The sequence below is a fragment of the Vanellus vanellus genome (assembly GCF_965231255.1).
Source record: "Vanellus vanellus genome assembly, chromosome: 19".
NCBI lineage: Eukaryota > Metazoa > Chordata > Aves > Charadriiformes > Charadriidae > Vanellus > Vanellus vanellus.
Genome location: NC_138924.1, coordinates 10,412,977 through 10,436,887, shown reverse-complemented (window position 1 = coordinate 10,436,887; position 23,911 = coordinate 10,412,977). Strand labels below are relative to the sequence as shown.

Below are 23,911 nucleotides of genomic sequence, written 5' to 3'. Positions count from 1 at the left end.
GAGCCTCCCACCGCCAAGCTAAACACCCCTGAAAATAGGGGGGAGGGGGAAAGGGAGAAAAACCCCCAAACTGACAGAATCCTAACTATAGGAGCACTGTCTGTGCCGCTATAAGAAGAACTGAGGTAACAGCAGCGAGTTGTTTCTAGTTTGCTTTGTTACACAGACTTTCAGATGGGTATTATTACCTCAATATTAAAAAACCCAAACAAACAAACCCCCAAACCAAAAACACTACCCAAAGCAAAAAGCCACACAACCAAGCAGCCCCCCCCAAGAGAAGAAAAATTAAGACAAGCTAGTGAGATAGGCATTATCAAAGGATCTTTACAGCTGACTTCTGCTTTTTAAATTAATATAAAGGAATCAGTTTCTGGTTGTACTGTTGTTTAATGTAGAAATGAAGCATCACAAAAAAAGACCTGTTGTGCTTTTTGGCATTTTCCACTGACCCCTGCAAACTGTACAATAAGTTGTGTTCTCCAGAAACATAAAATTGAACTGGATTGTAATACAAAACCATTAACTGGTATAAACAAGTTACTGCCTCAATTATCAGAGTAAGCCCATTCAAAAAGGAAAAAAAAAAAAAAAAAAAGATGGCTGCAGCAAATAGTTAAGCATTTCTAGGTTTTGCCTGTGGCATCAACATTAATATTTGTATAAGCTTACTAGGTAAAGACATGCCATCGCAACTGCTAAAGAACGTTCACTTCCTAGTTTTGTATCTATTACATGAATATAATTTTGCACTGATCATACATCTAAATGAAATAATTCTACTGTAGAAGTGAATGCAGGGGCAGAAATATTAAATTAAAGCCACTGGTCCAAAAACTGTTTCTAGCAGGCTGGTCCACTTCCAATTTTCCTGGTCCTGTTCAGAAGATTAGCACACTCAGTTGGTACCGGAGATCGCTGGTCTACTGGATCTTCTATCACTGACAGGTGAACACTGGTCCAGTTCGGGATATTAAAACCAACATACGGTGGTCACTTGCTTAACGACCTATCGTGGTTCACAAAGAGTACGTTCCTCTCCGAAGTGGTTCTTTGCCACTTTTCTCCCTACGGCAGCAGCCAAGGCTGGGGCATTCTCCCTTCTCTCCATAGCTACCGTTAACTTTGCTACAATGCAGACAGTAGAAAGACCTTTCTTGTGTAACTTCTACGGTACAGCATTTATTCTTTCTATGTATCAGAAGAAAGCTCTTGATGAAACCTTCCATTCGTAATAAGAATGCAACTCTTTTGAACTCAAACAGTTTTATTTAATGTTTTCTTGCAGACTTTCTGCAAAGTAGCTTCTTGAGAAAGAAGGGGTTTTCAGGAATACCAAGTTAAAAATGTGAGCCGAACTAAACATGCCATACACATGCTGATAAGAATTGAACACACATTCATCCGTATGGGCACTCTTCAGTAGACTGGACCAGTGTTTCAATGCAAATTCCAGCCCCCAGAGAACTACATGGTTTAGATTTCACAGTATGACTTTTCCCCCTGTAACCTGGGGGAAAACACTTTAACTGGTTAATTGACCAAGTTCTTAGCTACTCTGTCCGTCAACGTTCTGAGACATCAGAAAAGACTGGACCACTTCTTCAGTGGATTGAGGGCTGGTGCTTACGTCCTCCAGAGCATCTGTAACTGAGAACTGCCGATCCCGCAACCGGTTCCAATTGGCCAAAATATTGTGGTATTCAAAAACCTTCTCGTAATTGCCAATGGAATTGTACAGTTTAATGAGACCCCTGTAATCATATTCAAGTCCACTGTATCCTTCCCCAAAAAGCTTCTTGCCTAAAGAAATCCAGAAGAAAACAAAATTAAGAAGGTAATCCACCTGTGTGTTGCATCTTATTATCTCATGCCATTTTTACCAACAACAGGAATCTTTCTGTTACAGCAAATCATCGCACTTTTGTTACAGCAAATCAAGAACACAAGCGACATGCACGCTTCCTGGATGATGCTTTGAATTCTACCCACCTTCTGCTTGAAGGGCATCATAACCTGTCCTCAGGGACTCTACAATCAGATTACTAACTGCACCACAGCTTTACACGCATAAAAATCTACCAGTCATATAAAGAAGGCTGTCGTTGTGTCCCAATTTCACTCAAATTCAATTTAAACAGTGAAGTTGTTTTTCAGTTTTCTGCCTTAAAATCATAATTTTTCCTGTAACACACTGTACATAACTGTATGAAGTACAATTGTCCATCCCGAAATGGAGCTACAGCATGGCCCAAAGACGTATTTGATTTCTAACTGTAAGTTCACTGCAAATGATAATGGGCAAGAGAAATATTTAATGTAAGTATAGTTAGGCTGACAGGCACAAGAGTTTTCCATTTCCTTCAAAATTTAACTACATTCCGCACTGAAGTTCTAACCACAACTCCAAAACGTGGCCTAACGACTAACTACGCAAACTTTAATTAGTCAGTTTCCAGACATTTTAAAGAGTGAGTTCTGATGGAGCACTGAAAATAATACAACTCCAGAACTCAGTCTCCAGAACATTCAAGAAAAAGCATTATATTTAGACTGAACACACATACAAAATAAACATTTTGCATTTCCTTAAGTTCTTTACTAAAAACTTTAATACGCTTTTTAACAATGTTTCCTGCAGTATTAAAACTGCTCTATGTATAGTCACGCATTTTAAGAATCACCTACCAATTGCTATGGATCTCAAATAAAGCTTTTCAGCGTTTTCATACTGATTCATATCATAGTTATAGAGAGAAGCGAGATGACCCACTGACAGGGCAACTTCATAATCTTCTTGACCCAGAAGCTGCTCCTTAATCTGAATTGCCTTGATGTGCATTTCTTCCGCTTCCTATGAGGATCAAATTCACATAGGTCAGTCACACACCACTCATCGTGCCGTAACAAGAGTAAAAAAAGGAAGGTTTAAAGAAATATAACTATATGGTGGCTAAATAGTCTGTAGTATTTTATAAAAGGCAAAAACTAAGAAAGCTAAAACCAAATCAAGTTCTCCAAATTCTTAGTGAAGTGGATCAGCAAACACCATCACTTTTTCTGTCTTCAAAACTGCTGTCACCCCATCTCTGAAGGCATCATACATCTTAATGGATTATTTTTGCACTAAGCTTTGGAGAGATGAATTATAAAGTATAAGTTTTCCAACCATAAAACTACCAACTGAAGTTATGAATTGGGGACACTGAAAAATCGTCACTTGTTGTGACAGATTTATAGACGTCTTGCAGATTTTGAGTCAAGACCTTTACATCAATATAATCTTACCTTAAACTTTCTCATGGACTGATACAGTCTTCCAAGGTTGCCATAGTGTTTTGCTGTTTGTACATTAAACTCCCCAAAGGCTTTTTTAGCTAACTGGAGTGAGGACAAATGTAAGTCATGAGCTTCTTGAAGTAACCTCTGCTCAGTCTCCTTGTTGTGACAGTCTATTGCAATCTCCTCCAGGATAAGTGCTGAGCATAGGAGACAAAACCACAACATTATTGTGTTCCAAACACAAAGAGATGTTAACTGTAGGTAGCAGAAAGCCACCTACCCATGACATCTCAGAAGACATCGCATCAGGCTTTGTGTTTATTACAAACTGTTTTCAAACAGATATGACCAGGTAGCAAGCTCCCAACATAGATTTTTATATTTTCTATTTTTACTCCCCCCGCCCAAGTCTTCTGTCCAAGTTTTAAAGTTTTTGGGTTTTGGGTTTTTTTTTTTTTTTTTTTTTGTATTTTACAAGTCTGTTGACAGAGAACACTAAGGACTGCAATATTCTAGAGTGACCTCCATCTGAAAAAAAACAACTTGAGTTACATCGCCTCTGTTAGGGAACAGGATAAATGTATCCAAATGACTGACTGCAAACCGCCCCAGCAGTGCAATTAAGGGTACTACCTTTAACTCTCTTTGAAGATGCCAAGAGAAGATGGTCTTCTGGGAGAATGTGAGTTATAATGCCAATAGCACGTTCAGCGTGGAATCTGAAACAGTTTAAATAAAGACACGCATCTTGAATTTTTTAAGTTAGTGGCTTAGTGAGAAAGTATTAGAAACATAAAATGAACAGCTGCATTTAAATTCTAATTCGAAAGACTGTATCATTTAAGAACACTTTTCTCCATTTACAGTACTACATTTGCTGCCAGTACCTAACAATTGTACTCACAGTGCATTGTCGAATTTTCCAGAGCTGTACTGGTGAACATACGAAGAGTAAGCCAAGTCTTCATGAGCTGTAGCTACATGTATGTTTTTACCTCCAAATACTGACTGCCGGATATCAAGAGCTGTCTGAAAGAGTCACAAGAATACCATTTCATCAGTTAATACAGAAAAAAAATCCAAATTAATCTCTTTCATTGTTAAAAAGAGGGAAAAAGAAGTAATCTGCTGGCTCAAATTCTGCAGGCCTATACCTACATACTTGAGGCAGTACATATATAAAAAGCCAGGGGGGAAAAAAGAAAGCAGAACCCCATAGATGGGTGTGTTTGGTTTTTTTTTCCCAAAGGAACAAGCATTTCAGTAATTAAATGAACTATTATCTATCTCTATGAATTAACTGCATATGAGTTTCAGTAGAAACATCTGAGAGTTTACAAATATCAGGAGAAATTGAAGGCAGACATTCAGTCCTGCTGCATACCTGATAGATTGCAACAGATTGGCATATATTGTCTACGTTGAGCAAGTAAAATCCATAGTCTAGAAGAGTATCAGAATATTTGGGGTGCTTGGCTCCAAAATGCTCCCTGTAGAAACATACTTATATTACAAATTGAAGCGGGTTAAGCGTAATTTTAAAAAGGTTTTTTTTGGAATGCTACTTACCGGGCAAGGTACACTGCATGTTTTATCAGCTGTTCTGCCTTCTTAAATTCACGTTTTACAACACAAGCCTAAACAGGTTGAAACGAAGCGCGTGAAGAGGTGTGTACTCAGAACTCGTCTCCTACAGATACTGGCACAGTTGCTAGCTGCTATTTTTAATTTCAAAATATCATCATGGTTACTAAAGGACTTTTCAGTGATTTAAGAAAAGGTTCACAGATAACATTAACAAACTTACATTTTATTGTGCCATAAATGCCTGACTACAGGCCTAGTACTGTACCTAGTCTAGATCAAATGGGAACAGACCACCTTTTCATGGAATGCTCTCAGGTTAACTTTGCCATGGTGTTAATTTGAACAGCTGTAACTCAGTTTCATAAAGAAAGAACAAAACCAAAATCCCCACAGGTCTGAGACTGAGGTGGACTGTGAGCTGTAAGGCTCATGAAATGGACCCGGTTGCCCACATATTCCGAGGTACTGCCTATCCTCACCCGGTCTTGGTAGCGATTTAGTTACAAAACAAACACGGAAGATTCTTAATTCACCTTGGAAGCTTGTCGTAAAACATCCACTACTACTTTTACAGGCAGGCCAACTGTGATCTCCTTCATAGCTTCTATACACCATTTATAAGCCTGTTGAACAAAGAGTTACCAAAATAAAGAAGCTGGAACTTCACTATGTTGCAACAGTCAGAAAAGCGTTATTTGGCTCCAAAAAATATACTGGTCATTTACATTACAAAATTTTAAAAAATACTGTTTAATTACTTACGTGTAATGAAACTTGTCTTAAAAGACAGACTTAAAAAGTGCTCTCATGGTTAACAGTGAACATGTAAGCAAGCATTTTATAGTAGCCTAAGGTATGTATTATTACCATGACTTTTACGGACAGAAAAGGGTATCTTATAATCTTTAAGCATTCCTCATAATTCCTATTGTGTAAGACAACTTCCTGGTCAGCGTACTTAGGAGCTATAGGAAAACCGCAGTTTATACAGCAGTTACACTTAAGACAGTTTTCATAAAATAGGTGCAAATAATTGTTACCTGTGTTCTGCTATTCATTTTTACTAATTAAAATAAGGTTTTTTTTTTTTAATAATACTTCATTTACAGATGACCAACACATACTACCCATCTACCACACATCATTTCTTAATGCTGGTCAAAGTACCGTTAACAGCTTGTAGACTAACTCAGAGCAATACATAGGAAAAAAAGTCAATAAATCAATTATTCCTCTGCTGCTGCCACACAGGTACCAAAAAAACCAGGAACTGCAGCTAGAAAGATAATGTGAATAATAAGCCAGTCATGCAACATCCTAGCAGATTTCATAACCAGTTTTCTGAAGAAAAACAAAAACAAAATCCCACTCACCTCATCATAGTGGCTCTTGGCAAAGAGCAGCGCACACAGCTCCCCGTAGAGCGCTGCTTTGTTTGCTTGCTGACCATGTTTTGCAAGTTTGTCCATGTAAGACTGAGCAAGTTTGAATGTTTCTTCTCCCAAGTGATATTTACAGTTACCGTTTCGAACGTGCAGCAACCTTAGGAAGATGTAAAGAGATCTTCAAAATGGTGTCTGAATAAACTATTTCAATATACAGCTGTGCCACGGATGTACAATTTGGTATTATACTTGTAATAGAACCAGTCTGTCGTCCCAACGGAATTGCACTGTCCAAATTCAGAAGAACTATTTACAGAATATTGTTTCAGTACACCACGCTTTGTCTCTTGCACGGCAAGAATTTTTACTGTTGGAGATGTCAAATGATTTTACATATTAATGCAGTTTTACATATCCAATGCTTGAACCACTTTGGTGTGATGGCTTTTGGTTTCACTTGTCATAAAACCCATTCTTCTCAACGCTGCTAAAATTCCTTTTCCAAACCCCTGTAATATATAGTATTAAACCCCTTCTACCGCCTTTCCAAAGTATGGTAAACTGAAACAGACACCAATTAAGTACAAACATAGCTATTTTTTTTTTTTTTCACCTCTGCACTTTTTCCTCAAACCTTAAGTAGCAGAGCGCTTCACAAGTGGCCTTTTTTTGTTTTGGGGGTTCAGGGGTGTGAAGGGGGGGTGTCTTCACAAGAGATTCAATCGCATCCATTCAACACGATATCCAGCACTGACTTAGCACCACCAGGAAAGAAAGACTACTTTGTTGACCCAGTTCACAACAATTCTAAACAAAACCCTCTCCCCCCGCCTTGCCCCATCTCCTAACCCGCTGCCTTTCCGTCTGAAGGATTAACAGAAGCTTCACGAAACGACAGCCAAAGGCAGACAATAAAACACAGCGCTATTGAAACATACTCTTGTTCTCTCGAGAAGTAACAATTTCAGCTTCTGGCATCTATTTAAAACAAAAGTAAAGAATTTTTTTTGTAAGTGTAAGCTGATGCTTATTTACTTTAAAGAGATACATTAGAAATGTGTGTGTTATCATATTCCAAGCCCAAAGGGCAGAATTGTATTCCTACCAATGGCAGGCTAAGGAGAGACAGCTGTTCCTTCTCTATTGCAAATGCCTGCCATTTAGCACACATGAAATTTTGGTAGATTAACCTCCATTGTCCCTCCTGGAAATCTGTTATTAGACAATGAGTAATAGAGATTGAAAAACATCAGGCAAGCCTTTGCAAATCAGGAGGACAACATTAACACAGGAAGAGAAATACACAGAGTGAAGTGAAGCAGAACGTCATGCTGTATTGCAAAGAGAGACTGAAACTCTGAAAGTGTGAGCTATTGTATAGGTGCAGCATTTTATATCTTTTATGATACATTATGCTAGCTGTCCCAATAAACTTTTAAGGGAGGAGGAAAGAACAGTGAGGTTTTTAATCTAACGTTTCTCTTCTCTAAGTCTGTTTCCTGTTACCGTTTACCCCAAGTAGGGATTTATAAGTTATTGCAGCTATGCCTCCTGCAACTGCAAAGTAACAGATCCAAGTTTGCCCTATAAATTCAGCCTGCCTCTAACATAGTCTCCTCCTATACTTTCCTATTGAAATGGACCATGAAACTCTAACAGGAAAGGAAATAAATTTCACATTTTCACAAGGGAGTGGCAGGCAAGCACACAGCAGATGGGTATTAGCCACGCAGAGAGAAGATCAAAAGAAAAGACCTTCAAAAAACCCCTGAAACAAGCTACATAAACAAACACCAGCTTTCCAATGAGAAACACAGCAACATGGCTCAAGAACAGAAAGAAAAAAGCAACCACCACATTTTTTCATTAAATAAGGTCTGAGAACTAAACATGATGTAGAAGTGCATTTTGTTCTTGGTCTCAGGCAGCAGAAAACTAACATTCAAGCAACAAGAGACAGTGATTTTAAAGAAACTAGAGAGAAAAACTTAGCAAGTACAGTTTCCCTAAAGAGGGAAACTATTTTTCCTACACCATTCAATTGGGAGCTGCTATGCAACATCAAAAATACAAAGCCCAAATCCCATGTAATGGTATAAGTCAGTAGGGAGAGTTCTGCAATTCAGATAAGCGCCTGGAAAAGATATATATATATCCAGGATCTGGATGCTTCAGTGACAGTGTCTAAAAACAAACGAATCGACAAAAAACCAAGCTAAACCTGACTCAATCCTCTAGGATAAGCGGAGTTTATGTGATCCAGTTCTGAGCAACAAAAAAATCCTTTATTAATCCAAAGGAATTTTAGAAGATAAAGCCAAGAGGAAGAAAGAATGCCTTAGGACATTTATGCTAATAGCTATGAATCTTCTTTGATGTCTGCAATAATAGCTTTTGGGGAATAGCTTGTCCCCCACCCCCCAAAAAAAAGTCATCCTCTAAGAGCATATGAACATAGCAAACAATATTACACAGCAGCTTAGGAAGCCCAAAAACACCAGAAAAAAAGCCAAGAATTAGCAAAATGTGAAACAATGAAGTGAGAGAACCACGTATTTGTATTATGTATTTGTGCCTTATTGTTTAACATATAATAAACACAGAATGGTTTGCGTTAGAAGGGACCTTAAAGACCATCTAGTTCCGCCCCCCTGCCCTGGGCAGGGACCTCCCACCAGCCCAGGTTGCTCCCAGCCCCGTCCAACCTGGCCTTGAACACCTCCAGGGATGGGGCAGCCACAGCTTCTCGGGGCAACCTGCGCCAGGGGCTCACCGCCCTCAGAGCAAAGAATTTCTTCCTAATATCTAATCTGAGTCTTCCCTCTTTCAGTTTAAAACTGTTCTCCCTCATGCTATGGCTCCACTCCCTGATCAAGAGTCCCTCCCCATCTTCCCTGCAGACCCTTTAGGGACTAGATGGGGCTCTAATGTCCCCCCCGGAGCCTTCTCTTCTCCAGGCTGAACATCCCCAACTCTCTCATAATGAGAAAGCAAACCAAAAGGAGTACAACACATCCAGGAAAGCCATATGCAAGCTTGTAGAAATCTCAAATCTTCACATTTTTGCAAGTTTCTCCATATAATTTACTACTGCTAGTACAAACACACACCAAACTGTCTAAATTACACAAAATTTACATGTTTTTAAACTGCATTCTAGTAATAATACAGTGTATTAAACTCCTAGAGATTAGGCTTTCTAGCTTTTAGAACAAGAGCCACTTTTTTTTAAAGAATGTCATCTTTTCAAAAGCTGGACTTAAATTTTGTCTGTTAGAACTCCACCCAACTCTAGTGTAGGCACAGCGGTAAGAACAAGGTACTCTACAGCAGGGATCAGACAAACAACAAATCTTACTGCCTAATAACTTTGAAGCCAAGCATAATTACTGCTCTTCTCCCACAAAACAGTTTTCAGATTTTACATAGTACTTCTTGAAAGTGTTTCAAATTCTTTCTATTTGATACATTTCCAAATAAACGTTGTTACTTAATTGTTTGGGAGATGCCTGAACATAATGCAGTGTCTCCTCGTTCACACTGTTGCCCACAGGGACTTAATGTTACACGCAGGCCATCAGCTTTCATTACGAGAACAATGGCTGTCTCTACCCAAACAAAATTAACATCTCCAGTTCAGAAGAGTTCATCCTAACAGAGGATGGTTTTCCTTCTAGCACAAAACGAAAATCTTCTTTCCACAACTGTGTGGGCTGTATGCTGTCATCCAACAGAGAAACAGTTACCTTGTTTTCCCCTTTCTTTACCCTCTTTTATTTTTTTCTATTCGGAGAAAAGGAGGGAGTCTATTTTTAAGGCAACTTCGCCAGCTTGCCAAACAGCCCAATACAACTAGGAAACTTTTTTCAGATTAATTAGAAGGCAAAGAACCAAGTATTAATAGTGGTACTATATCTGTCATTCCCCAGTTCTAGGAAGGTGTATTTGTGTGCCCAGTCTTCTCCTGGCATCATCTTCTCTCTGGAATGAAAGCCAGTGGTAGCTGGCAGGGCAGAACAGCAACTGTTGCCATGGCCCTCCGGTTGGCACACAAAATAAGCAGCTACTGGCAAAGCCTATTTACTCTTCACATTTGTCCAACTGTAAACAAGATGCAAGGTTTTCTTGGAGCAGTTTTCCAAAACAAGTTTTGCCCTATATTCAGATAAATACAGTGCATACTTTGTTGTTCATTACAGCAGCTAAAAACCCCCCAAAAATCCTATTTCAATTATGCTCACTAGCACACAGGTACTCAAGTGCGTACCTGCAGCACACAGAAGAGGTCAGTCACAGTGTTACCAACGAAAACGAGCTGGCTACTTGCTGCAGGCTGCATCAGTACAGCACACAGCTAGAAACACACACCTAAGAGCAGAACAACTAAAAACTAAAATTGATAATCTTTGAGGCCTCTGTGAATAGAATTTGATCTCAATGGACTGCACCACAGGCCTTGAGAAACAAGCCAGATACAAAACCCAAATGCCTCCTAAAAACAGAAAGTCTTTTCCAAACAGCTGTGCCTGGGGGTCTCCACAAGAATTGGACAGCTAGATAGTTACCTAATGACATAGTTCAGCAGCTCAGCATGGAGCAAGAGAGCTCAATGGATCCGGAATCAGGAAAGGTATGTTTTCCTTTTATTTCTGCTCAACTATTTATATCATTTGTGTTTGGATTTGGCAAATTCTTCTTGTAGTAAATGTAATTTTGGTAAACACCAAACATGTCACACTCCTTCACATGCAAAAACCCTTGGAAAACACCAAGGTGCTGGACCACTGCTACTGTCCAGCACCCCGTTACCTATGATATATTATGTGGAAAGGCAAAATGGTGGGGGTTCTGTTTGTTTGGTTTGGTTTTTTTTTTTTCCTCCATTGAACTGTGCTGCCAGTTTACCTGCTGAAAACCCAGGGATCAGTGTTAAACAAGCACCTTCTCACCTTCAGCTCTAGTCAAGAAAGTATTTTGGTGCAGCAGAATGCTAAAGGGAGCATCCAAAGCTTGATCGCCCCGAGGCGGCTGGTAACATCAATGTGTGTTTCACGGAAAGAAATACAGAACTACAGGTGAGCTCACCTTACACAACATTCTACAGCACGAAACCAATGAAGGATTTCATCATGAAGGGTGCATAACTGAAGGCAGGAAAGAAATACCTTCTCAGCATCACTGTACCAACCTGCATCAGATAGGAACCCTCCTGGGGAAAAAAAAAAAAAATAAAAAAAAATCAAGAACTAAAAGAAATCTGAACAGCAAAATACCTGTTTAAAAGAGTTTGCTCAAGTCTTGTAAGAAGACTACTTATCTCATAGTTCATTACAAATAAAAATAAAGGCAGGAATACATTAGTTCAGCATTCCCCATGCCATACACAGAAAGTCATTGCTAAATAACTTGAGGAAAAGAGAGAAAAAGCGAGAGCAAAGGAAGACTTTTTCTGTTTCGCAAAACAGTTCTGACAAAATTTCATAGAACTGCACACTACCCTGGGGGAATCCTGTCAAGGTTACACTCTCCAGTCTTGAATTGAAAAGGATGAAATATAAGAGTAGAACAACTCTCCTTCAGTTGAGGATGACTTTTCGGTATTACATAGTTTTCCTACAGTTTTCTATCAAGAAATACTTACCAATACCAAAATGCAAAGTCTTAACATTAAGCATCACATCTGCAACCAAATTTTAGGTCTAAAACATTTGAAATAGCAAAGATAAGCCTACATATTCTTAGATATTAAAATCCAATATATTTTTCTTAAGACACCAAGTAGTTTTCTAAAAATTACATTCCAAAAAACACACGTGTTCTTTAAAAAGAAAACACAGACATTAACATGAAAAAAAAAAAAAATAGCATTAGCTTAACCGAAGCCTGCATGAAAGAAAGTATACTTTAAACTGCCTATCATCACCAGTTACCTAAAACAAAACCAATCTGGATTGCTTTTTCTTTTACAGCAGAATCCGATTCTGCTATGTAGGAGCACCGTCTGCTGAAAGAATAGGCCAGTACAGAAGCAACTTTTACTCCATGGTCCATCAAAGCCTGAAAACAGTGATGAAGCAGATGTCTGAAACAAAAGAAAAGAGAATTTGATTACACATGAAGTTTTTAAAACACTGCAGTCAGTTGGCTCTTGAGTGCCATGAATTCAAATGAGTAGTGATTCAGAGAAATAACTCCAACCCTCTCTCAAACCAAAACCAGATGAATACAAGCATAATTGTCAATCTCAAGGCTAATGGATTACAGTTGTTGAATTATCCAACAAATAAAGTGAGTGTACACAAAGTTCTTTACAAGGACACCCTCCAGTGTAAGCAAAACACAAGCTACCCACACAATATTAAAACTGGAAAACAACATTTTCAGCTAAAACTTATGGGGGGAAGCCTCAAATCCACCCTTACCCCACAACTCCCACAGAAATTGTGGATAAATGAGCAATGACGAACCCATTAACATCACACACATGCAAACAATAGGAGGGAGGTACGTCTAAAGACTCAAAGCTTACTGTGGTTACAAGGAATCAGATCTAAAAAAGTCAAGTTTGAGCATTAACGCTACAAATTGGAATATTTAAAGACAGGAAAACTCTTTAAACTGGGGCGATCCCATCAGCTTGATAACCCTTCACTTAGTATTTGCTACAACAGCAAGAAACAGATACTTTTCCTGTCACTGCTCAGGGACTGGCTGTGCATTGATCAGTTGGTGGTGAGCAATTGAGTTTGCTTTTCTATCACTTGCTTTTCCTGTTTCTTCTTTTTACCTCTCTTTGTTGTTTTTCCATTATTTCTTTTTAATTATTAAATAGTCTTTATGTCAACCCATGAGTTTTCATACTTGTATCCTTCCAATGAATGAGTGGCTGTGTGATGCTTCGCTGCCTCCCTGGGATAAGACAACTGAGTGCACAGCAAGCGCTTTGGGGCCAAGGACCACAGACGACTTCATACATTTCCAGAGAAGTTCTGATTGATTTGGTTTTTGAGACAGACAGAAAGACACATCTTAACTTAAAAGTTCATCTGTAAACCTAGCGAGATATTCTTATGATTATTAGACAGGCTAATAAGACCAAGAAAAAGAGAGACATCTATCAAGATCAAGAAGAGCTGAAATGAGAATTATCAATATATTAAGATACTTACCTTTTATCTAAAGCTCGTAGCACCTTTGCAAAAACTTCTAGTTCACAAAATTCACTACCCAGCTGGCATAAGCGACCCTGTTGGTAAAGCTGAAATAAAAATATAAATCAATTTTAAAATTTAAGACTGAGTTCTTCTGGGAAATATAGCTTAATAGTAAAGATGACTTATGATGAAATCTAGACTTCAAAGTACTGAAATACAGCAAACTAAGTGGAACTGTTACTTCTATCTCCACACAGGGACACAACCTTAGTCTTTAAAAACTGAGCATACAAGCTGTGAGAGTTTCTTAGGTAGTTTCAAGCTCATTTTTACCTATGAATGTCTTTTCAAGTATCTACTATGTCCACCTGCATCATAAAACACTGCAACACCTAAGCTAAAAAGCCAAGACAAAAACCAAAAAAGTCCTAAAGTTAGCAAAAAATACAGTTAATAGGTTTGACAACAAATGCCTTGAAAACATTTTTTAAGTGACACAGAATCTAGGATACAGCAGTGCAAATGGATTTTATATTATATATAAATATATATATAAAAATAAATCCCAAACTCACAAGTGCTGCAACGGGTGACTCACCAATACCCAGAGCTAAAGGCAGGCACGAGCCCTGACCCCACTAATGCCTGAGCTTACACAAGTAATTCCTACAGAAGTAAATGGGAAAACTCAAGTGAATCTGTTCATGCATTTACTAAAAGCAGTGGCTAGTTTTATGTCCAAATTGATTTGCGTCTGCAGATAAGCAAATATATCAGTTAACTTGTTCATAAAAAACAAACCACGGAGACAGTTTTTCTGCAACGCATAGTAAAGTTGCAGAGCTTTCTGCCACATTAGGCTATAAATACAAAGAATTTACATAGGTACAAAAGTGACTGTACAAATATATGGCAGACAAACCCATTGCAGGCTATTAATTCCTGATATCTTGAAGTCCCTGAAGCACAAATGACTGAAAGCAGGACATGTAACCACTACGTCATACCATCACCAGCCTCTGATACCGGCACAGTACTGGATCACACAGGACTGCTGCACTACATCTGTTGGTTTTTTGAGGTGTTTAGAAAAAACACAAACACACCCTTTCTTTAGTTAAAAAAAAAAAAAAAAAAAGATCTTTCTGTGAGGCAGTTACTGCATGGGGAAAAGGGAGAAGCTCATGTCTTGCAGGCACTTCTCTCTAGAAGCTCCACCTTTCACCACAGGCCATTCGAGATCCCCCTCTGTCCTTCCATGGGACCTGTGCTACGCGACGTAGGGAACTGAAACCTACGGCTTACCAGTAGGCATGAAACAAATCATCCACTCCAGTTCTGTGCCACCATGAGCACACAGGTAAAGCACTGCTACGGCGCACTCTTAACAGTTACTCGGAACACCCTAATTTTTAGTCCATACATTAAGCCATTCAGACATACGCTGTCCAAGATGGGCATATCCATACGTAGGGCAAGGCCCCCATGCTTTGGAAGCAGCTTTTACAGCTATGAGGAACTCTGACGCGAGGAGTGCAGCTACCCTTATTAGGTAAGGCCGAGAGAACACATTCTTTAGAGATGCTCAATTACAAGCACAGATTTTAAGAAAAAATTTAATATACCTCTCAGTTTTAATAATTTCTTAAAAAACTTTTATTGATAAGCAGCTTTTGTCTGGTTTACCTTTTTCTCCACAAACACTGGAAGCAGATGAATTAGTATTCAAAACAAAGCATGTGAGAACATCTTCTCCAGCCAGAAATTTAGTTTTAGTCAACTCTTTTTATAAAAGCACATGACACTGATTCTACAGCACAGCAAGTTTGCTATTTTAACAACAGAACCTGAAAAAAAAAAAAAAAAACCACCAACTTCAAAAATACTTTGACCTAATAATGTCAATTGCCAGAAATGAATGTTTTCCTTTTAGTCATCTGTTTTGCTGGGGGGGGGCGGGGGGGGGGGGGGGGGAGGAGGTCTTTTAAAAAGCAGTGCAAGTTTGCATACTAAGTTACTCCTCAGATAAAACAGTGCTGTGTCCCTGTACTTCAAAGGGATCAGAATTTCTTCTGAAGCAATCTATATTCTCTCTGGCAATGAAAGAACATCCAGTCTGGTGTATTTAAAAACTACAGTCATGGTTAAATGTTCTCATTTTCTTCAACACAGCTGTCTAATGGTAACTGTTCTAAAAAACCTAAAGCATATTTTCTGCAATCAAAAAAGCAGATTAAATCTTGCCTAGCATTCCGGGCCCAAAACTGAAGGCGGATCTCTCATCAATAATTGATAAGATAATTTCTGGACAAAACTAAGACATCTACCCAAGCTATTTTACCAGGATTTAAACCAATGAAAAGTACTATCACATGTTCAACATTTAAGCTTTCAACCAAGAACATTATCAATTCCCCTTATCACCTTGCACTACTAAATAAAAATCCCAGAGATTACTCTGATACTAGTTTACCAAATATTAGCTGTAGTAAGACTTCTAAAAATTAATATCTTTATGAAGTTGCATAAACACATGTTGTAATATGCCCACCGTTACATGTGATTCTCAAATTCCTAATGAATAAATGTCCTGGTTGGAGGGGAAGGACGGGGAAGGTCCCAAACTACACCCTCAATTTTCATACATCAATTATTTCAGGCACATGTAAAATTCAGTTTACGGCCCAAAGATCGAAGCCTGCTATCTGCATATCTCTCATCCCAATTCAAAGGTAAACACTTGCACCATTTTGGCACGCAGAAGAAAAAAACAACCTATTTTTCACCAGTATAACCAGAAATACAGTGTTCTTGGGACATCTACCACACTATTCACTCCTTTCCTTGACATAATGGCTAACGTTTTTAAGGAATTAACTCAGCTTGAAGTCTCTTGAATCTGTTGCAGCTGTTACAGCAACATTTTCAAACAAAATTTGACATGGAAATAGTGAGTATACGTCAAACTGTGAAGCAATTCCAGGAGATTCAGTAACAATCGTTTGTCCATTGAGAAGCAGTTGCAAGCACTGAAGAAATGGTTCTCTTGTTAAAGCTCCAGAGAGACAAAATTCCTGACCACAAGCCTTGCTACATAACACAAAAAAACAAAACAAAATAGTGATTCAAGCAAAACATGCTCTGACAAGAATGGCAGAGGTTTGGACTTCTGAAGAACTATTCTTTTCTTAAGAAACAAATGTCTTTTAGACACAAACTTAACCTATTTGGAGCCTAACAGAGATTCATTTTTCTTTAACGATAGAAATATGAACAAAAGCCTACAATATGACTTCCAACTTCACCAGCTCACATTGACACATTAATTCTGGCACTGAAGACAGGAACCAAGGTGTAAGTTTAATATATAGGTGTATTATTACACACATGCACAATCAAACTGTTTTGCATAGCTGTGAGAAAACCACCATGACCCTCCCGCAGGATCTAAGGCTTAGTATTTAACTCGTAACACATCCAGCTAAACATTCAAAAGCTACATAGAGTGGTATCCCCAATTAAATATATTAATAACATTAACTTGTGACTTATCTATTATTATATCATCACGCACATGTAATTCTATTAAAGTTCTTGTCAGATTTCTCTCTCTGGATAGATTAAGCTGAGCTCTAACTGCTGCCTAGCAAAAGCCTGAAAATAAAGACAAAGATATGTTAAACCACTAGCAAATGCAAAGCTATAACACAAGAGAAGAAGTTAGATGGTATTTGTACCACAACTACTCTGGGCTGTTTCAGTACATACAAGCAAAGAGATTTTTCTAAACCTACTGAAAAAAATAATTAAAATGGAAAAAAAAATCACATTTTAAAGCAGCTGGAGATGAATTCTAACCAGTTGTAAAAGGACACTCTAGAAGAAGTGTAGCATACACTACTTGAAAAATATGCTTCTATTGCTTCAGTATGGAAGTCGACTGAAAAATTAATATGGCTATTTCAGTAAGAATTAAAAGATATAAGGAATTCTAAGGAGCTCCCCAGCATGTTTAGTAATGTCTAATAATGTAATGTGGAATATTGTGCCAAATTTGGGAAGGACTGTATACTTAAATCAACGAACATTAGCATTTTGGAAAAAAGGTTGGCTGTAACCACAGTCTTCCTTCCCTACTTAACAAAAGAAAGAGTTTCCCGAGAGTCAACAGTGCACTGAATCAATCTGTTGACAAATGATGCATTATAGATGGGGTGAGAGGGAACAGCTTCAGAAAATAATCAGCTCGAAATTTAGGTACATTTGATTCCTTTAGATCAATTTCAAAACTGTGTACAAAGCCTCTGGCCCAGCGCTAGTTCTACTGGATATTGTTTAGGGCATTAAAAAAAGCAAACTTTACAGCTCTTCTCTGAAAACATACTGCCAATTACTAGGCTGATCTTTATGAACCTAAATCAACTAAATAACCAAGAAAAAACCCACCTTATTGAATAAGCCTGACTTCAGAGACAACTTTTGGAGCCTACTGCTCTCACACACAGCGCACTTGTACACATCTTCCCACTGACTCGGCTTTTTGTACCGTACCAGCAAAGTTTTTTGGTTCACATCTACACAGAGTCCCACACAGGGGACATGACGTCTGAGCCTTACAGTCACACACACATATGATTCTCTGCAGCAGTAAGTGGGAAAACCCAGTTTGCTTTGAAGTTAAATCAGTACAAAGGAAATGGACTGGAAATAGGAATTACTGTTTCAGCAGGAGCTGAACACCTCTGTTCATGATGTGACCTCATTATCTGAATTGCGATGAGCTCCAGTGTCTAAGACTCAACAAGGGTGGTGAAAAAAAATGGGGAAGCCAGAGCATATATCAGGGTTAGAAAACATGCAAAACCGAGTAATACATGTTAGAAGAATGGTAAGCAAAGGCAAGAAGTTTCAAACCAGTAAAGACATAACAAGGAAAGATGGTTCAGTTTTAATCTAAGTTTAGACTACAGAAATAAGGCATCTGTTAAAATAAAGAGTAATAATAATCAGAAAGAACTCAGGAAGCGATGATTCTCCTCTACTGAGAGGCTTTAATTTTAAAATGGGATACAAGGATACCATTTAATTCAAACAGTATTCAGTGACGTCCAACTGCACATGCTACTCTGGAAGTCTAACCAGATATCGGAGCGGTTGTACATGTGTGTGCACACATGCAAAAATCCTGACTTGTTTCCCACGCATACATTTAATTTCTGACCCCAAAAACACAGCAGCTTGAATGTAATTTAAGTCTTTGTGAAGTCACACATCGGTCACAGCAAAAGTCCTACAAAATATGATCCATTTGCTCTGGGATTTTTTGCCTCCTTCATACATTGCTTGCTTATGACCTTGTTGGTACTCCTCTGGTCAGAAAAACTCAAAACTAAAGCAGCACAGCTACACTTCATTTCATGGCCAGTTTATCCTCTTCACTCTCGCCAAACACCCAGGCGACTGAAGCCTTGGGACAAGCTAGTTTTATTCTAATCTTAGAGAAATTACGCTTATAAACCTTCTTCATCAGTAAAAACAATCTCTACTGCAATGCAGGGAATGGATGTTCCATCGCTTGTTGTGAACAGTCAGCAAATTCCTGTTTATTCATTTTGCTTGGTTCAAAGAATATCTAGATGCAGTACAAGAGCTTTCATAAGCCATGCTTGTTCTTTTTTGGATTAGCAGAATACAGTGAGGAGACATAATACTGCAGCTACACTCATTATAGAAGCCGGCACTATCAGGATCTAAACTCAAAATCTGGCACTTTGATTCACATCAAGGTAGGAGCACTTCAGAAGTTTTATCTACCACTTCAAAGAGAAAGCATGATTATAACCTTTTGGATTTTGCCTAAAAATTTTAATGCAAAACAAGTTAGCATAGTGTAATTACTGAAGGTCACAGGTCTGCACTAACTAAAACTAATGTAATCTCCAATTGTTCCTGTGGTTAATGATCTCATCAGAAAACATTCCAAGAACATTGGACCCAAATGATTTTCAGGAAAATCAATGTAAAAAAAGAAAAATACACAATCCAGAAAAGACATTCCAAAAGGAAAATAAACATGGGATGAAACTCCTTGTTAGCCAATACAAGTCCAAGATCAGCCAGCTAGTGCGTCACCGCAACAAATACCTATGATAGAGAACACTGAAATTCTTCAAAAGCACCATGAGAAGCAAAGAAATTAGATAATTACACATAACAATATAAAGCTGAGGCACAGGGAAAAGAACTGAATTCTATATAAGACATGAACTATCTAGTCCGATGACTGTTCAGTTAAAGATCTTCTGTCAACTGAAACTAGATTCTTTACATGAACTCCCATCCTCAAAACACTATTGTCTCCCCAAACTACAATAATTTGTTTTTTCCTCATTTTGTGGGTGGTGGCTGTTGTATTTTTTGTTGGGGTTTTTTTGTTTGTTTATTTGTTTTGAGGACTTACAGTTTATTCCAGTTGTCACGTACTTTTCAATACAGAATTTTGGCATTTGCAAATGCTGCCTACCCGCCAGGCACATCCTATTTTAACTGAGATGCAGCATATTTCTTCCTTTGGCTTCCACCCCCCTCTGTGTTACCCCCCCAAAAACCAAGGAGAACCTAACTAGTTTTACTGGGAAACAACACAACGAGGATATACATAAACCTGGCAAAGGCACAAAGGAAACAAAATATGATAAGTTTGCACATTTATTTCCTGCCCCCCCCCAATGCAGGTGTTACTTGTAACAATACTAGTTATTAAGCTCTTCAAAATACAGCTGTGATTAATAAGACATTTAAATATTTTTCAGCACAAATGTAGACTTGAAAATTTCCAGGATATCCTTACAAGCATTCTGCTCTACCTCCATTTTTTTTTTTTCTAATGGTTGCAAGGAAAAGTCTAATGTTGCTTGAAAAACATCCAGTAACATCCTGCTGGACCAGTACAGGTTTGTTATTTTACTAGTCATGATTATTTGATATTGCCTTTTTTTAAGCTTCACTCATTGTTTAAGAATGCTACAGAAAGATAAATATGCTCGGTATTAGGAACCTGCCCGCTTCTGTCAACTTGCCGCAGAACCCGTTTCTTACTGAGTCCACAATAAATAACATTCTACAACTATCCCAGGTTTGATTCCTCATTGTTAACTGCAAATGCACAGGTTTATAAGGCATGTCCTAGAAGTTAACAATTCTGGAATATGTATAATTAAAAGTAATTTGATATGTTAAGAGATGGGAAATAAAGGCAATATATTACAACATTAGAGCTAAACGCTGGATTAGAGGGTACCTGAGCAAAAAACCAGACCAAAATACCAAGACACTCTGCTAGCATTTTCCTCCCTTTTAAACAATAGCACAGTGACCACTGTTGTAACAGTACTGTATCCTACCTATGTCTTCTTAATCAATGGAAACAGGTTGGCAAACTGTGCAAGACTGGCAAAAATTAAGTGTTCATACCAATGAATATGATAAAAAAAAAAGTTTTGTACAGCCACAGCTAATTAACATCTATCAAAATAAAATCTGTCTGACACTACCTTTTATTTTTCTGCAAAATCGGCAGCACTTTATGCAGTATCACAAACCATGATTAACACCTGGATAACAAACCATTACTTACCAGTTAGATGTGAAAGACTGGAAACGTTTTTATTCCTTTCAATAATCACAGAAAGAAAGTGATCCTCTACCTTTTTCAAGGCCTAAATGCAAGTATATTCATGCAAATCCTCAATTACACACCACTTTTCCTCAGCTGTATTTCAAAAATAAGTACTATTCCGTATGATACTAACTGCCACCCTCTCAACACAGCAGCAACAATCATGACCACGGAGTCAGAACAAAGATTTAAAAGTCTTCTAGTTTGTCTGTCTTTAAAGACTTTTGAAATTCTACTCATGCTTTGAAGAACTGATGGTCAGGATGCACTGAACATAGCTCACCAACCTGAAACGGTATTTAATATCCACACGGTTTTGAAAACAACTGTATCCAGAACCAAAACAGTAAAACAGGGACCATAAACAACATGAGAGGACTGTCCAAAGGTGTGATGCTGTCCTCGTTCTAACTTAATTCAGCTATGTCATTTGTATTGCTGTAGCCATCCAAATACAGAAATCAAGAATCAGTTGCTAAGTGTTGTATAGGTGCACAGAAAAATGCAAACACTGTTCCAAAAGACTTGTAATCTGGGTTACGCTTTGAGGCACTCATTGCAGGCAGATGTCTCTGCAGACAGAACACCATCTAGTAAGGGCTGAGGACTTCCTTTCAGCATCCCATCCAAGGTTTAGTTACATTTATGTACAACCTAATTCAAACGTGACTATTGAAGAGGATAGGTTCTCCTACACAGAAAAGATATAAAAAAAAAACAAACCCAAAACCAAGTAGGGAAGACATGGAAGACTTAGCCTACCATTGGCAGCAATGGGAAAACACTCACTGCACTGTGTAGCCTAGTTTTATTTATTCTGTATGTGGACATCTCATAGTTGTGTATTTTTAAGATGAATATAGGTGCACCTTACCCATTTCAGATTATCAAAGATTGTCCTGTTGTAAAATACAGAAATAATAGGAAAAGCGATGCAAATTATTGTCACTAACAAAAGTTATACTGGCTAGTGATTAGTACAACAGAAACATTATTTTGAGGACGGGTACTTAGCATGTTTATTATCATCTGCCCAACGAGACGAGGTCCCAATGCACACACAGAGAACAAACAAGTTAGAAAGTCTCTTTGGAAGTCAAATATACTGCCAGTTCTTTTGCCATTATGGAACAACTCCATATGACCGATTCAATGCAACCGCCGAGGAGTGCTAATAAAAGGATAAGAAGTCAACGATCTATTAAGCTCACCTACAGACAGGCTTTTAAACAACCTGGGAATAATACATACTTGGGTATTTCTATAATTAGAAGGACGTTTTGGTTTTATGCTTTTAAAGCCACAGAGTATACCATCCTTTCATCTGAAAGACCATCACGACAGGGCACGCCACAAATGTTTATTTGTCAATGGTCATACCTACTAACAGTTAAAAACAACCCCCAAAATATTCTTTCACATTGTTAGTTCCATATCTTTAGTCTTTATCTGACGATTACCCTATGTCAACCACATCATTATCTGTGAGCATGCTCATATGCGATAGAAAGGGGTTTCCATATTTCTCAACACGTAAGGCAGACAAGTAATAGCTTGTATACAGAAAATGTACATGCCTGTTTCAATGATGTAGAAACAATTCCCTTGTCTCTAGTGAAGGCCAGTCTTCCTTACAAATACTATTACTCTATATGTGTGATCAGCCACTACTCCTGATTCATAAAGATTCATCTACGGAATTACTTCATTCAGCACATCCTAGATTTTTAGATATTTACTGGCAGAGGAAAGAAAGCTTTTCCCCCATCTTAGGTTTTTGGTGGGTTTCTTTTTTGTTTGTTTTTTTTTTGTTTGTTTGTTTCACACTGTTTATCCCTCGATGAATGCTCATTTCCAGCCATTCCTGTATATGGATGCAATGCCTACTTAGTGGACAATAAAAATGAATGGACCACCTCAGTGTACCTTTTACTTTAACTCTGGATATTTTAGAAGCAGATGAATGAGAAACAGCCCGTTTCGTGAAAGCATGATTTAAGGCTAATAAACTCTATCATTAAACAAGTCTCAATTCTTTTCATCTGTTTCCTACCAGATCATTGAAGAAGCTACAAGAGCATAGCAAACTCCGCTCCTTCTACCACTGACATCACCTTCTCCAATACATTAAAATATAAAAAAAAAAAAAAGCGGGGAGCGGGGGGGGGGGGGGAGCAGAATATATCCCTGTCTCTTACCCGTTCTCCGGCTCCAAAGGCGGGGAGACATCTTCCCCCGCCCCCGGGCCTCACCCCGCGGCCCCCAAGGACAGGCCCCTTCTCCGGGTCCTCCGTAACGGGGCTCCCCCGGCCCTCCTCCCCGCGGGCCCCAGGCTTTTCCCGTGGGCCGGGCACCCACGGGCGACGGCGTGGAGGGGAGAGCCGCCGGCCCCCGGCCCTGCCCCCTGCCTTCCCCCCCCTCCCCGGAGCCTCCTCTCCTTCAGCCGCAGCCCAGGCGGCCCCACACAGGCCCTCGCTCCCCCAGCCCGTCCTTCGGGCCCTGCTCCGCACCGGCGGCCAAGCAGCCCTGCGTCCCCCTCACCTCCGAACCCTCCGGGGAGAGGCCGGGAGCGGAGCTACCCTCCCTCTTCCTCCCCCGGGCCCGCTTCTCCTTCCACCTCCCTCAGGCCCGGCCGGGCCCAGCCTCGCTCGGCCCCCCCCCCAGCACCGCCGCCTCCCCCGTACCTTATAATACACGTCGAACTGAATGTTCTCGGGCAGCGAGCGGATGTCCCGGCGCCGGGCCCGCCCGTAACTATCCACCACGGCCGAGATCGCCGTGTTATAGAGCGTCTCGGGCACCCACTCCAGCTCCACCGCCGCCAT

At 39.1% G+C, this 23,911-nt stretch overlaps 1 protein-coding gene across 1 annotated transcript; it reads right to left on the bottom strand.

Moving 5' to 3' along the window:
• Positions 1–202: 202 nt before the first annotated feature.
• APPBP2 (amyloid beta precursor protein binding protein 2) lies at positions 203–23,911 on the bottom strand (the record flags this gene model as incomplete). Its single annotated transcript, XM_082493217.1, has 13 exons — positions 203–1,803; positions 2,689–2,854; positions 3,289–3,479; positions 3,916–4,001; positions 4,187–4,311; positions 4,667–4,772; positions 4,852–4,919; positions 5,403–5,492; positions 6,243–6,411; positions 11,340–11,463; positions 12,185–12,336; positions 13,424–13,512; positions 23,771–23,911. The coding sequence occupies 13 exons, from the start codon at positions 23,909–23,911 to the stop codon at positions 1,550–1,552; spliced, it is 1,761 nt and encodes a 586-aa protein (XP_082349343.1). The 3' UTR covers positions 203–1,549.